This window comes from Gambusia affinis, linkage group LG20 (assembly GCF_019740435.1).
Source record: "Gambusia affinis linkage group LG20, SWU_Gaff_1.0, whole genome shotgun sequence".
Lineage (NCBI taxonomy): Eukaryota > Metazoa > Chordata > Actinopteri > Cyprinodontiformes > Poeciliidae > Gambusia > Gambusia affinis.
Window position 1 is genome coordinate 21,156,510 of NC_057887.1, and position 16,007 is coordinate 21,172,516.

Below are 16,007 nucleotides of genomic sequence, written 5' to 3' on the forward strand. Positions count from 1 at the left end.
TCAACATGATTTAGTTTTTATTTTATCGTCAGCTTATTCATACAAAAATAGGAATTTTTGTGGGAAAAACAAATACAAAGTTTAGAAGTAAGAGTAAAAGACAAAAAACTAGAGATATAAATAAACCCTCATCTAACAGCAGAAACATGTGAGCTGCAGCTGAATGCTGTAATTTTTGTTAAGCTTCAGAGATAAATACATGACATTAGATACATGAGAAGGGATGTGAAATAAGGAAGCAGAGTGGTGGATCTTCTTCATGCAGAGGATGAAATTTCCTCTTTGGGCTCTGAAAGAGAAAAACACACAGATGAGCAAACTTCCTGTTGAGTGTGGGAGTTTCTTTCTTAACTGGTCAATATTTTATTTAAGCAGCAACATTTCTTCATTTGAGAAAAGTTTGTCAGTTCGTAGAAACGTTTCACGTCATTATGGTTGATATTTAAAAGAGGAGTTAAATGATAAAGTAATGACTGGCACTGAATAAAATATTTTAGCTGGAAGTTGAACATTTTAAAATAAATTCTTATATTTGGAAGAGATAAAAAAGAGGCTCTGCTTCCCCCTCATGCTTCATTCTAATGGTTTATCTCTGTAGTTATGCACTGCAAAAACACAAAATCTTAATCCAACTACTTTTGGTGTAGTTTCTAGCGAAAATATCTTAAGACAAAACTAATATAAAACTCACTTTTCAGCAAGATATAGGAGCTTGTTTTCAGTCAATAATTGGGTCTCTGTCTCTTTAAAAACTCCTGCTCTTTCTGAAACTCCGCCTTCAGGAAGTCATCCCAACATGGCTCCTCTGTTAACCCTTTAAACGTTTTACCAGCGTTTCACTGAGAAGTACCACAACAGATGAGCAGTTCCACCAGGCGTTTGCTAATTGCTGCTGGCTAGTCTGAAGGAGCTGACTGGGGGAGGAGCTACTCCTCGAAGGCGGAGCTAGGTGCACGCAGGCGTTTTGAACAGCTGGATGGTTGCCATGGAGACTAAAGGATTCTCAAACATGCATGAAAGAATCAAGGCAACGCTCCATGAATGTTTTTGATGAAAGAATAATCTATGATTCTCATCAAATCATGATGAGAATCCTCATATCATGATATGATATTTACATCGTATCATTTACTATATGATGTAAAGCTCAAAAAAGTTAATTTTACGTAGCACTGTCCCTTTAAATAAGAGGTGTGCTACTGAGGGTCTCACCTGTCCACGTCCGATAAACAGGAATCTTGAGTGCTGGGTGTGTGATCTCCACACACACTCTCAAACGTTCCCTCTCGCCATCTTTCAGACCCGTCCTCAGGTTGACTTTGTTGATGTGGAGCGCGCCGGCGGCGTCCTCCATTTCCTTATCGCTGTGCTCGTTGTCGTCCTCCGACTCGGATATGGTCTTCTCGTACCCGTCCTTCTCGCTGTCCACCTTCTCGTCTATGTATTCTATGCCTTCAGTGTCGGGGTCTGTGACAGCAGCTTTTGTTTCTGAAAGAGGAATTGCATACCAGAAGGGATTTCAATCTTAATTTATAAATTATTCTGATGATTAATTTATTAATTAATTTATTTATTAATTAATAAACTAATCATCATTTAAATTAATAAAAAAATTGGCATATACTACAGCTTTTGTTGTTTAATCACCCTCTTTTTTATATTCAATATTAGAAAAACATCAAAAAATGCAAATAAACAAATAATTTCTTTTTTAAATAACAAATGAAACATTTTATTATGCAAAATGCAATAATATTATTCCTTTAGTAAATTTGAATTGAGTGAAGCTACAACTAGGTCACTTGCGGAGGTAAAACATATTTGTGGCCAAATGTGTAAAAGTTCAAGGGTCATATAGACTTTTACAAACAGATATTTTAAAGGTAGAGTACACAAAAATTGTTCTCAAGTAAGCGTAGAACTACTTCAACATATTTTTACTCAAGTCAAAGTAAAAAGTAGCTCTAAAAGAAATTACTGATGAATATATCAATTATTGAATATTTTAAAATTACATAATCGATGGACCATAATATAAAATTATGTTGAACTTTTTATATTTTAAAGGTCAAAAAGGAAACAGTCCTGCTTTAGGCTTATATTACATTGCATTATAATTGTACATTTATGAAAATATACTATATTTCTAATATAGCTTAATTATTTTATTATATAAAGTGGTATGATTGTGGACTGATGTACTTGTTTTTGCAATAATGATTTATGATGTGGACCCGAAGAAGAGTAGCCATTGTTTGTCAATGGGTTATGGGGATAAAAAAAACAAACAAAAAAAACAATGAAAATTAGTCATATTAATAACACAATTAAAGTTTCAGAATTTATAAAAGTTATAAAAACTGCAGGTTTATGTCTGGTGGATGTTTGGTTAAAACAAACATGTTTTTCATTCAGTGATAATACTCACACTGGGTCAATTATCCAGAAATTTCACTGAAGAAGGAGTAGCGACACTTCACAGTAAAATTACTCAAATAAAAATAAGTCAGTAAGTAGAGCTTAGTAAAGATACTGATAAAAAGTTTTTTATGGGTATAAGAAAAATCATCAAATTCTAAAATATTAGCCCAAGTCTTTTTTTTTCTTCCAAAAAGTGATTTCAGCAACAACAAAAATTCAAATAATTAAAAATAAATAATACAAATAAAATCAAACAAAACATGACTGGGCTGTTGTATTAGGAAGGTGATATTATATAATAGACATGTACTTATTGCGTGGCCATTCTTGCGTCTCTCCGGTTTGTCCGGTGTTCTCGGCAGGTTCGCGGACTTCTCCAGGGCGCAGACACTTTTCAGTTCTCTCTGTCCGTCATCTCCGATCTCCTCTGTCTCACTGGACATTAACGGAGAGAAAGTCGGTCCCCCCGCTGACCAGAGTAACTTGGCCTTAGGGTGACCTCCCTTCAGCAGGATGGAGAACACGCCGACGCCTTCGCTGCTCCAACAAACGGAAATCGACGGCGGGATGGTCGGGGAAGCTAAAGAAAACGGAAGGAAGTCGTCAAATGTTAAACCTGAATCAGGACTTTTCGCTACGTTCACACAGAAGGTCTTCATGCTTATTAATCCGCTCATGCTACTTATTAAACCCTACCGCAACGAGATTTCTGTATAAACGGCTAACGGCCCTGAAGCAACCCGCATGCGCAGAAGAAGAACGTCGACGTCACACAGCAGCGCTTTGTTTACGGAAGTAATACTGGATCGAGCCGTTTATGGATCGATTTTAAAGTTTATTCAGCAATGAGAGCCGATAGTATTGTCACATAATCATAAAAAGAAAGATTAATTAACAGCGATGGCTTTTTGTGGAGCATTTACTGTAATTTATGTAGGAAAATTTGCTTGGATCTGTAGTCAGGACCAGGGACTGCGATTTATAAACTGATAACCATAATTCTCAGTCATTGTTTACGTCCAAATTTACAGCGTCTACTTTTTTCTGGTCCACAATTAAGACACACATTTCACCTCACTCACGTAATATTCGGATAAAATACGACACGATCCTTCAGACTGCTGATACTGTGAAAATAATATCCGAATTACCACATATGGATCTGTTTTTTCCCCTTCTTTTGCTGAAAAGGTTGGAGTTAAATAATAAAGAAAGAAAGAAAGAAAGAAGGCTGGTTCCATTCTGGGAAAACTGTGGAACCTCTGGTGATGATAATGAAAAAGATTTTACATAAAATCAAGAAAACCATTGACAAACCTCACCATCCTCTCCAAGAGGCTGTCTGAGAAAAATTAAGTGCTATAGTCAGAAGCTTGTTCAAATTTGCCGTAAGACAGACAGAGGTCTGTCTTACGGCAAATTTGAACAGGATTTGAACAGGAGATCTTCTTGCCAACAGTTGTCACAAGAACAAGAACTCTCTGAAGAATTTTTAATTAATATGAGTTACAAAATTTAATTTCCCTTTGGGATCAATAAAGTATTTTTTAATTTCAAAGAAATTATCAAATAAATAAAATCATGACAAAAAGGGAATATTACGAGAATGAAGTCATGGTATTTCAAAATTAAAGTTGTAGTATTAGGAGAATAATCATAATATTACGGTTTGATTCTCAGAGTAATTCTCATATTATTGATCAGTTGTTACTCATAAGACTTTATTCTCATAATACTATGACTTTATTCCTACGCAACGTTTTCCTCATAATTTAATTTGTGTTTTTTATTTTTCTTAGTTCGGTTCTAATAGTAGAATTATGCCATTCAGACTGCAGTGATGAAGTTGGATATAGGTTGCATTTGGGCAAAAAATGCAAATTTGGGTCACATTTATTAATGTGTGTTAATATGGCTTTAATAACTGTAAATGTTAATATTTCCCACCATTGTCTCCGTTTCTCCAGTGTTTCTCGATCGGCTCCTTTAGGGAACAATGCTGGACTCTGCAGGTAACGCCGCTTCCTCTGTTCCTTTTCTCCTGCAGGATTGGCCTTCTCTTCAGAGTCGCTGTGGCCCTGAAGAGTCTGGGCTCAGTTTGTATGGGGCCCCACAGCTCTCCTCCCTCTATCACCTCCTCTTCTCTGTCATCCTCCTCTCCATCTTCAAGCTTCAGCCACGTGACTGAAATGTTCGGAGGGTAGAAATCTGTGATCTCACATCCCAGAGTGCAGCTCTGATCCGAGGCATCAGTGAAGCTGACAACATCGGACACGCACGGCCTTTTGATGAAGCCTGAAAGGAAATAGATGTTGCAGAAATGTGACGTATGTTACATGTAAAGTTTCTTTTTAGTAGCTGCGTTTCCATTACAAATGTGCGAAAACTGATGCCGGAAAAAACTTAATTTTTCAATTTCTGTGTGTTCATTAAATAAGAAATCTAATTAAAATCACATAAGTTTGAAAAAGTCATGGCAGCAACGGATGTAAACAGTTACATGGGAAATATTCATGATTCAGCCATGGCGCTCATCATCTATCAGAGGAGACGTCGGTGTCTTATTTAGTAAGGGCCATGCTAAATAAATAAATCAAATTATAAGAATAAAGTTATGATATTTTGAGAATAAATTCACAATATTACTAGAATAAAGTTGTAATTTTCTGACTTTATTCTCGTTTTTTTTTTTTTTTTCCTAAGCGTGGCCCTAACACTAAATATCTTAGCACTCTTTAAATAAGAGAAAACTAACTTTCAAGTAACTGATCAGGACGATACAAGAGGCGTTTTGGGGAAGTTCACAGAAGAGCTATGGATTCAACATATTTGAATGACAACCAACTTCGTATAAAATGTGCAATGCTGTGAGAGCTTTGGTTGCACATTTGTCTTAAAAAACAAAATCACCCATTGTCATCGTATCACTTCCTGTTGTCTTCTTTGTCGTTTCTGGCAGTAGTAGCATCTGGTTGTTGATCACGTGATTCATGTGACGTGACAAAAGTCTTTTGATACTGTTGAAAACCAACTCATTCCAGCACGAAAACTCTTTACAGCAAAACATGAGTTTTGTCAAAAGTAGCATGTTTCTATTAAGCCATTTTTTTTCTCGTAATTTCAGTTTTTGGTTAGTGGAAATGCAGCTTATTGTCTGTTGTGGGCACCTCTAGTCTCACGGGTGATTGGTTGCTTCAGGGCCACGTGGTGCACGCTCACCCACACCTTGGTGGCACCCTTCTCCACCTCGCGGCGGGGAAGTTTGCACTGACTGAAGGCGGAGAAGAAGCCCTCTGAATTCGGCCGAGGCGACGAAGAGGCCTTGGAAGCCACGGGGCTGAGCTCCCCGCCCTGACAGAACCAGCGGAAGGTGATGACATCTGGATGGAAATGTGTCGCCCGCACTGTCATGTTGATGACATCTGAAAGAGAAGGGCGCAGCTTTGAAAAGATGGGAGACTAACACATAGGATGGTACATTTAATACACAACCTGAATGTGTTGTGTATTAAACACAAAGTGGGACATGATTCATTTACCTCTGAAGCCATATTTTTACGCAAGTAAAAGTACAAGGTAGCCATCCAAGAAATTACTCAAGTAAGAAGAAAAAAGGAAACTCAAGTAACTGATCAAAACATCAATCACTTAATATTTAAAAATTACATAATCAGACGGAACAAGATATGGAAATTTTGGTATTTTTAAGACCAAAATGAAAATATTAGTATCATAATTCCAAAATAACAAAATCAGGCAAAATAAATATTTTTCCAAATCAGTTTATTTTAATATAAAAATTATGACACTTTAACAAAAACTGCAGGTCTGTGTCTGGTGAATTTTTGGTCACAGCATGTTTGTTCTTTATTCAGTGAAGTTACTTACGTTACATTTTACTCATGTAAGAGTAGCGATATACTTTATAACAAAATTACTCAAGTGAAAGTAAAAAGTACATCATAATAAAAACTAAGTAAATGTAAATACTTACTCTGGGTGCCATGTGTCAGTTTTGACCAGCTTCCTTGTCTGTGCTAAAAGCATTCCCACAGTATAATACTGACGCTGCAGCAAAACTTAAAAATGGATGTTTACTGACTCAATCTGAGATGTTTTGTAGTCCAAACTCACTATCCCTACTAGTCCCAATGAAGTTTGTGGTTTTAATGTCAACGGATGAGGAGAAATTTTTACATGAGGATTTTATTTACCTAGATTGTTTTCTGTCTCTGTCAGCTGTATTTCAGACACCTCTGGAGCAGCTGCGTAAGAAAGAAGGATTGTTACAAACAGATTATAAAGAAAAATTAAACGTATTTGAAGAGGAAAGAAAATGCTTTCTTACAGAGAAGCGTAAACCTCTCCGACACTCTTTCCTCCACAATCTTATCCTTGCCCACATAGGACACCTGACATTTAAACACAGCGCCCTTGTGTAGAGAAATCCGCGGGACGAACGTGAGAGCGGAAACCAGCTGCTGGGTCCTCTTCCCGGAGGGGTGCACCGGCCCCTGCGTGTGCAGCTTGTAGTACCCGATGTCGCCTCTGGGGGTCAGCAGAGCCCCTTTCTCTGAAGCTGGGGAGGTGAGAGTTAGACCGAAGGGCAGATGGATGGTGGTTAGGGGAGTGGAAAGGCAGTTAAAGTTAGACCTGGAAGTTCCTATTGCATGTAATGTTGTCAGGCGGGAAGATTATGGAGACGTTGATGAGAAAACATTACAAGTTAGACGTGAAAATATTTCACCATCACTTATTTAAAAGTTGTTGCACTGCAACAACACAAAATATTTTAAGCATTTTTGGTCCGGTTTCTAGTGCAAATATATGACGCAGTACAAGGACTATACTAATAAAAAACAATAAAATAAAGTTATGAAAACAAAGCTATAAAACCACAAGAATAAGGTAAAACTAGTATGAAATATTACAATAAAGTTGATGAGAATAAAGTTATACAATTCAATGACTTGAAATACGACTTAATTCTTGCATTGCTTCAGTTTCATTCTTGTACGAGTTTATTAAATTATGACTTTATTCTTGTAATTTTACAATTTTTTCTTGTAATCCTGTAACACTATTCTTGTAATTTTAGGATCTTATTCGTGTAATTCTATGACTCGTTTTTTATAAGTTTATGACTTTATTCTTGAAATTTTACAATTTTTTCTTGTAATCCTGTAACACTATTCTTGTAATTTTAGGATCTTATTCGTGTAATTCTATGACTCGTTTTTTATAAGTTTATGACTTTATTCTCGTAATTTTATGGAGTTTCTTTCATGTAATTTCATTTTATTTCTTATTGGGGCCTGAAAACATATCTAGGGTTTACGATTTTCTGTCAAGGTGCTTCAGAGCGAAGTCATGCAACAGGGTAAGCTCACATTCTCAGCCACTGACCTCCAAATATTTCTGAAAAATTTCAGAGCTCTGAGCACACCTCCTTTCTCTCATCGTTATTACTGTGAGTGAGGTAGAGATATGAATCGCGGTACTATCGGAGACGACAAATAGTCCTCTCATACGGTTCAAACGGTTTTTGAATACGTATCACGGTTCCCGAATGGGAAGGAGTTGTTCGGACTGCTTTTTTAGTCAAACTGGCTGGCTCAAACAGATAGAATTTTGTGTGTCTCACTCACAGCTGGCAGAGGATTAGTTACCATAGCAACGGAACCCAGAGCAGGAAGAGCTGCTGCTTAGGACTACAAATACGCATCACTGTAGTTCTAACTATGGTGGAAGACTCAGTTAAAGCAGAGGAGGACTGAGCTGGCCTTTAGAACTACTTGTGTGTTGGGCATTATATAACTGATTTAACCCAATCACTGTTACACATGAGATTAGTGTGGCCATTTAATATGAAGCTTACTAAAAATTTCAAAATAAAAGCCTCAATATTCCTCTCAAGTTAGTGCCTGCATTATCTTTTGAAGTGTTCCAACCTGTGAGCGAGGTGTCATTGATGGGGGTGTCATTGAGAAACCACCTGGTCTGGACCCGGTCCACGCGCCGGCCCTCGATGCTTACGCTCACCCGCCCCTTTTGGCCGACGATGACGTGTGGCGGCAGGATGATTCCTGACACAGTGAGCGACTTCTGTTTCTCTGTGGCAGGCGAGGCAGAGGAAATGAGAAATAAATAAATGGTTCCTTCACCTGGCCTTCTCATGAATTTGACCTCTTACCCAGTGGTGTCCAAACGTTTTGCAATGAGAGCCAAAATAATTTTACTATGAGTTTTCCAGCCATGTAGTAATTACTTGATTATTATAGCACAATTAAGTAATTTTAATATTCACCACAAATCTGGAAAAAACTTCCAGAAAACTGCAAAACAGCTGAAACACTTTAAATCCAGACTGAAACCAATTCTGTTTAAAGTTGCTTTTGAAACATTATCAATGAAACATTAGTCAACATTCTCATGTGTAACAATGGCAGTTCACAAAATGTGATGCTTCAGTTATTTTTGTGTTTTTCTCATGTAAAGCACTTTGAACAGCCTTGTTGCTGAATCAGTCAAAAATAAACTTGACTGATTGATTGATAAAAATGTTGGCTTTGTGAAATTAGGCCTCTGTCTCTTTAAGAAACTTCTGCTCTTTTTGAATTTCTGCTTTGAGGAAGTAATCAAAACATAAACATTTTGCACTTTTTTAAAATTTTACCTGCTTGATGATAACCTAAAAATGTAAAAATGTATTTAAATCAACAAGTAGATGTTTCTGTTCCGAAAGTGAACAGAAACACTTTTGGTTGAACCTGTTTTGACAGGTTCAACCATGTTGAACCTGTTTCTCTCACCGAGAGCTAAAAGTAGAGGAAATGTTTTTATTTTAAACTGACCAGTTTACCGATGGGTCACAGCAGCTCTAACAGCTGCTTTGTGACGTTTCCTGAGTGAATGTGTGAAAACGCTGCTGCAGCGGTGCAAAAGGGAATTAAGCTCTCAATAACAGAAAAAAACATCTCCCTCATTTTGAAGGATTTTCGTTTTATCTTGAAAAACATATTTTCTCAGAAAATAAAGAAAATCTGTTATATTTTTAAAATATTTTATGGGCTAAATAAAGACAACAAATGACTGACCTAAAAATATGTTTAGTTTCCGCAGGAAATGTGATTGTAATACTCTTTTTTACTGTTTCGTGTTTTTATTCTATTATTTCTGATAATTTGAGACATATTGTCTTAGATAAAATCCATGAAAACAGAAAATAAATGATTAGCTGTTTCTGTCACTCTTTCATAAACGTTAGATTTGTGCTGTAGATATTACCCATCCACTCATTCTTCCACCTGAGCTTTGGATCTCTGCAGCTCCTCCAGAGTCACAAACAAGTGGTTTCTAGACGATAAGTCAACAACAAACTCTCAAAACGTTCTGGAGTTGAGATTGGGTTGCTCGGTAACAGGCCTTGGCTTTGCTGGGGTTGCTAGGTAACAGCACAGCTGAATGTGACTTAACAATCGGGAGGTTTTTGAAACAAAAAAACTTTACGGTATTGCCAATAAAACGGCTGGATGTTTACTTGGGCTGTTTTTAGAAGCAGCAGAGACACAAATGAAAACTGATCATTTTGAGAAACAGATTCCCTTTAAAGTTTTTCATCTCAGGTTCTGACTCACCATCTCTCCTCGTCCAGGAAAAGCCGAAGCAAAGCAGGAAGACCAACACAATAGAGATACACATCATGGCCACGGACGCTTTGGCTGACTTCGTCAACACAGGAGTTTCACCTAGCAGAGGGAAAAAAGAAAAAACTTCATGAAGAAGTACAAAACCAGCAGAAACTAAAATACACTTTCAAAAAAATCCACATTTCAAACAGCTCAAGATACCAGAAAATGTTTTATCTAATCTGGATGCTGCAGATAAGAGAGCATTTCCAAGCTCAGAGATTCTCAGAAAAAAAATTTTTTTTAGGATAAATAAAGAAAATATGTTTTGTATTTGCAGGAAATGTGAGTACAATATTATTTTAATACAGTTTTGTGATTTTATTCTGTAATTTCTGAAAATATGAGACATATTGTCTTAGACAGAATCCACAAAAATAGAAAGTAAATTATTTACTGTTTTCCTAACTGCAAAAACACAAAATCTTACCAAATATTTTGTCTAGTTTCTCGTGCAAAGACCTCAGAACATTTGAAATAAGACAAATCTGGATTCAAAGTAACTTTTCAGCAGAAGTTTAAGTAAGTAATCTGTGAAAATAGAAATAAAATACCAATTATTTCCACTAGCAGATTTTTTCACTTGTCCTTTTATAAGAAATATTTACTCAAAACAAGCTCCTATATTTCCCTGTCAAGTTACCTGCAGGTTAGTTTTATCTTATTTCAAGAGTACTAAGATATTTGCAGTTAGAACTAAACTAAGGCGACTTGGTAAGACTTTGTGTTTTTGCAGTGTAGACCAACATGTTGAGTTTTTACCCTGAGGATCCAGTTTGTCCAGGTCTGTTGAGGTTCTGGTCGGATCCACCAGCCCCGGTTGGTTCACTGCACACTCCACCATGCCGCGCCTCCACCTCTGCGCCGGGCTCAACGTGAAATACCGCCTGGTGGTGTAGGTCCCATCCGGGTTCTGATCCGTGGCCGGGGGGTCCGGGAGCGCCGTGCCGTTCTGGAACCAGGACACGGACACGTCCTCTGGGGAGAAACTCTCCACATCGCAGTAAAGAGTAAGAGGAGTGTCGGTGGAGCGAGTCGGAACCATGGACAATCTGACAGAAGGGAGATCTGAGAAGACAAACCAGAATAATCTTCAGATTAAAATTTATTTAAATGAGATGCAGAGATGAATGAAGGCTTTTGTGGGTAGAAAAGAAATTATGCCAAAAAAACTAAAAGATTTTGAGAATTATCTAAAAAATGTTCTAGAAAAAACAAAAAACATTTCTGAGCTCTAAAAGTCCATAAGTTGCAAGAAAAAAACCCATAATTTTTAGATTAATCAAAAAAAAATTTTTTTTTAAATGTCAGAGTTTAAAAAGTAAAAATTTTTAGGAATTTTGAGATTAATCTAAAAATATTCTAGGAAAAACTTGAAAATCTCTGAGTTTAAAATTGACAAATTTCAACTGTTGAAAATTTTGACTTTCCAAACTGATAAATTTTCCAAAAGTAATTTTTTTTTTTTTTTTTTACTTTTGAAACTCACAAATGTCATTTTTATTTTTATGTTTTGGAAATCCTTAACGTTTCAAACACAGAAGTTTTTTTTTCTTTTTTTTTGACCAAATTTCTAACTTTTGGAGTTCTGAAATAATTTAACGTCCTCTAGGAAACGAATGAGATTAATCTAAAAATTTCTGTGGTTTTCTAGCAAATTTTAGATTTTTCAAACTCAGAAATTCTCAAGTTTTTACTTGAAAATTTATGAAACTGATCTCAAAACTTCAGAATATTTTTGGCAGGAATGTTCTCCTTTATTTTCTGTCTACAGTGACCCTGAACCGATTTTCATGCTGAGCCTCGGGCCAGAGAGCATTTTCCTGTTGGAATCAAACTCACGGGCGACACTGAGCCGGAAGTCCAGCTCGTTAGTGCTGCCTCTGTGTGACACCTGGCAGCTAAAGGTCACGTTCTGGTCCTCTTCGGAAGGGTTAAAGGTCAGATTGTTCACAGCCGTGTAGAATCCATCCGGACTCGGCTCGCCGTCCACCTGCAGGGCCGGCTGGATCACTTCTTCTTCTCTGGTCCAGGAGAAAAACACCGGCGGTGGGTAGAAGCCTCTGGCATGGCACTCAAGCTGGTTCTCTTTTCCTAACAGAACCCACTTCTGAGGCACGGAGACTGAAGGGGGCGCTAAAGAGCGGAAACAATAGGAAAGGACGCAGACTTTTAGGGCCATGGTAGATATTAAAAAAAGAGTAAATTTCTGTCAAAAAGTTCAGAAATTTTCCAAAAGTCGACATTTTGGAGCTCAGAAAAGGTTTTTCTTTTGGAAAATATGTTAAATTAATAAAAAAATTTCAGAGATTTTTTTTTTTTTTTTGGAGCTCTGGAATTTTCTCATTTTTCATGAAAAATTTCTGAGATTAATTTACAAATTTCTAAGTTATTTCTCATAAATTTTGAACTTTTTGAGCCAGAAAATTTCCAAGATTTTTCTAGAAATTTTCTGAGATTAATCAAAAAAATTTCTGAGTTATTTGTAGCATAACTTCAACTTTTGGAGCTCAGAAATTTCCTTTTACAAAATTTCTGATCTCCAAATGTCACATTTTTTCTCCTCACACATTTATTACCTATAGCTTGAAACTGTACTTTTTTTTTTCTGGAAAATTTGACATTTCAGTCACTGAAAGCAATTTTTCGACTTCTGTAGCCAAGAAATGTCCACGTTCTTTCTAGAAATTTCTGAGGTTAATCTCAAAATTTAAAATTTTGTACTTAAAAATGAATGATTTTTGTACCTCAGAAAACTCCAATATTTTTCTAGAAAATTTCTGAGATTGTCTCAAAATTTCTGAGCTTTTTTGGCAGGAATGTATCCCTTTTTTTCTAACCACAATGTCTCTTGTATGCTGTTGTAGACTTGCTTCAGTTTTACAGTATGAATCCATTAGAAACAAGTAAAGCATAACATACCTAGAATACTAAATGTAATATTTCTAGAGAGCAGGTCTGTAGAGTTGTAGCTGACTGTGCATTTATAAATCCCCTGCAGACTCAAGCTGGCGCTGAGGATGGAGATGGAAAAATCCCCCTTGGTGAAATCAGAGGGATCCCAGCTGAATCCTTCCTTTATTTCTTCTTCTGCTCCATCGAAGGAGGCGACAGTCGAGTTTTCTCTCGTCCAGTCGACTCTGATCAGAGAGACGTCCATCTTGTCTCTTGGTGGGGAGATGCTGCAGGGGAGTGTCGCATTTGTGTTCGGGTTCGCCTCGATTTCATCAGCAGACACTGCAAGCAGAGTGAACACAAGCGCATCTCAATGAAGTTCATTCAAAATGGAAAACTCATGTCGATAATTTCACAGCGATGCATTTAAGTTGTTAATTTTGTTATAACTTAGAGGTAATGAAACACAAAAATTCAGTTCATCTGAAAACTTGAATATTACATAAAACAAATAAAGAAAAGTAAGTATCTGAGTATGTTAGTGGAAAGTTAAGTGGAAGGAAAAAATTCCAGAAAACTACAATATTACCAAAAAGCCCAAGAAACAAGTAGGGTAAGAATCTGAGTATGTTAAAGGAAAGTTGAGTGGAAGGAAAAAGATCCATCAAGTTAGAATATCACATAAAACCAATTAAAAAGTAGGTCATTACTTAAATGGTTGACTGTAGTATCTGAGTAGGTTAATGGAAAACTGAGTGGAAGGAGAAATATCCATAAAGTTACAATATTACATAAAACCAACTTAAAGTGATTTAAATTAAATATTTTTTGGCCAACTGAGACAGTGCAGTCCTTGTCAATGTCAATGTCAAATTTATTATATAACACTAAAAAACAGGTTTAAAACTGCAACAAAGTGCTGTCTGTCCCAAATTATAGTGAACTAAGATGATGAAAAGAAAAAGAAAAATAATACAAGAAAAATAGATGTATGTATAATGGTAAAATGATAAGAGTAATAATAATAAATAAGCAAAAAAAAAAAAAAACCTGGTTGACTGACCTGTTTGTCAGGTCAGATGCGTTTGACGCTGCCTGTGGGTCAGGAGTGGCTTAACTCAAGTAATCTGACAGTTTCTGTCCATGTGTGCAGATTCTTACATCACCAACTCCAGCTGTGGTCCAGACCTTTCGGGTTTCCCCAAAACTCCTAAATGTGCTTTTTGTTCCACTTTTATTACAAAGATTCAGGTTATCCAGCTTTTCCTTCCACTCAACTTTCCATCAATATGCTTAAGAAAATCATCTTGTTCACATTCAGTTTCTCAAACAGTGACCTTCGTGACATACTAAATTATTTTTTTCTCAAGATTGTAATTTTCTAAAATGAAATCAAATTCTTTAAAACTAAAATAAAAGGTTATAAATCAGTTTCACATTTTACATTTAATCACTGAAACAAAGTAATTTCTAGACGGTATTCTAGTTAACTGAGATGCAAATGTTTCTATTTTACTTTATATATTTCTTGTAATATTCTCTGCAACAGAAACAAGAAGAAGGAAGCAACAAAACTCTTAGGAAATTATTCTATTTTCTTCCTGGAATGAAAAATCTTGTGTGCATTTGAAAGCAACACCAAATTTAAACAAACACTTTTTAAATCCAATCAGTCTTGGAACCTTTAACACTAATAAGCTGATTTTTATTTTATTTATCGCTCATCTCCAGACTCTAGTATTTTAGTTTTAATCTTTTCCTCTCTTCAGGTAAATCAGTAATCGCAGTATAACCCACTCTCAATGAATCGGTGTAAATATAAAGTCTTCTAATCGGCTTAATTAGTAACCTACACAATAAATACTTGCATGCAGATACGGCACCGAGTTGCACAAAACTTTCCACGCTTAAGTTTTTATGCTTCACCTCCAGCGAAGTGTGACAGATGAGCCTTCAGGACTGAGTGATGCCTTTTTGTTGCTTATAGGTGCAAATAAGGTGAAGTAGTTTCAATCTCAGCTGCAATCAATCATGTTGAAAAAGTTATTTTCCAACTGGAAACTTTTCTAGCTGAAGACAATAATACTTCATGAAAATGTATGAGTCCCACTTACAGATCACTTCACCTACATCAAGATATTTTCCCCATGTTATAAGTGAAATAATCTGCAAGTGGAACTAGAACTGGGTTGCTAGGTAACAGGCTGGGCTTGGCTGGGGTTGCTAGGTAACTAGAACGTTTTCATCAATATAAGGGATTTTTGAGTTAAAACAAGCTCTTATTTTCTTGCTGAAAAGTTACTTGTAAGTTTGTTTGGTCTTATTTCGAGTGTACTAAGATATTTAGTACCTGTAGTTTCTATTTACAGTAGAAACTAGATCAGAAATAGTTGTTAATATTTGTGTTTTTGCAGTGTTTCCGTCTGGGGAGTCATTTGTTTTAAATTGGCACACTGCAAAAACACAAAACCTTACTCAGTAGTTTTGTTCTAGTTTCCAATGTAAATATCTTACACTTGTTTTAGGACAAAAGTAACTTACTGGAAACCTTTTTAGCAAGATTGATTTAAGTAAATAGCTTCTTAATCTCGGTGGAAAAAGTTCTAGTTCCAGTGAGCCGTTACCTAGCAACCCCAGCCAGGCATAGCCCGTTACCTAGCAACCCAGTTCTAGTTCCACTTGCAGATTATTTCACTTAAAACCTGATATTTTCCCCATATTACAAGTGAAATGATCTGTCAGTGGAACTGGTATTTTTAAATCAATATTAGGGGCATTAAAACAAGCTCTTATATCTTGCTGAAAAGTTACTTGTGAATTTGTTTTGTCTTATCTTCTAAGATATTTGCACTAGAAAACAGTACAAAAATACTTGGTAATATTTGTGTAGAACAACCTGATTTCAGATTCCAATCTGTGACCAGTTTGTCCATCCATCCATTTTCTGACAACCTAGCAATTTACAGACAAGCCCACAGCATCATAGGTCGTCTACCGTACGTA

General features: G+C 36.3%; 1 protein-coding gene across 1 annotated transcript in view; it reads right to left on the reverse strand.

Annotated features, from left to right (window-relative positions):
* The window catches only part of si:ch211-180a12.2, a 21,889-nt gene continuing 5,882 nt past the window's right edge, over window positions 1-16,007 (reverse strand). The window contains exons 3-14 of the mRNA XM_044103338.1: window positions 13,032-13,346; window positions 11,952-12,245; window positions 10,872-11,177; window positions 10,059-10,169; window positions 8,373-8,534; window positions 6,770-7,084; window positions 6,636-6,686; window positions 5,589-5,843; window positions 4,369-4,716; window positions 2,732-3,001; window positions 1,213-1,488; window positions 1-289 (exon numbers count right to left, since the gene is read on the reverse strand). Coding sequence (XP_043959273.1) covers window positions 258-289; window positions 1,213-1,488; window positions 2,732-3,001; window positions 4,369-4,716; window positions 5,589-5,843; window positions 6,636-6,686; window positions 6,770-7,084; window positions 8,373-8,534; window positions 10,059-10,169; window positions 10,872-11,177; window positions 11,952-12,245; window positions 13,032-13,346 — 2,735 coding nt within the window. The 3' untranslated portion in view covers window positions 1-257. The remainder of the gene's footprint in view (window positions 290-1,212; window positions 1,489-2,731; window positions 3,002-4,368; window positions 4,717-5,588; window positions 5,844-6,635; window positions 6,687-6,769; window positions 7,085-8,372; window positions 8,535-10,058; window positions 10,170-10,871; window positions 11,178-11,951; window positions 12,246-13,031; window positions 13,347-16,007) is intronic.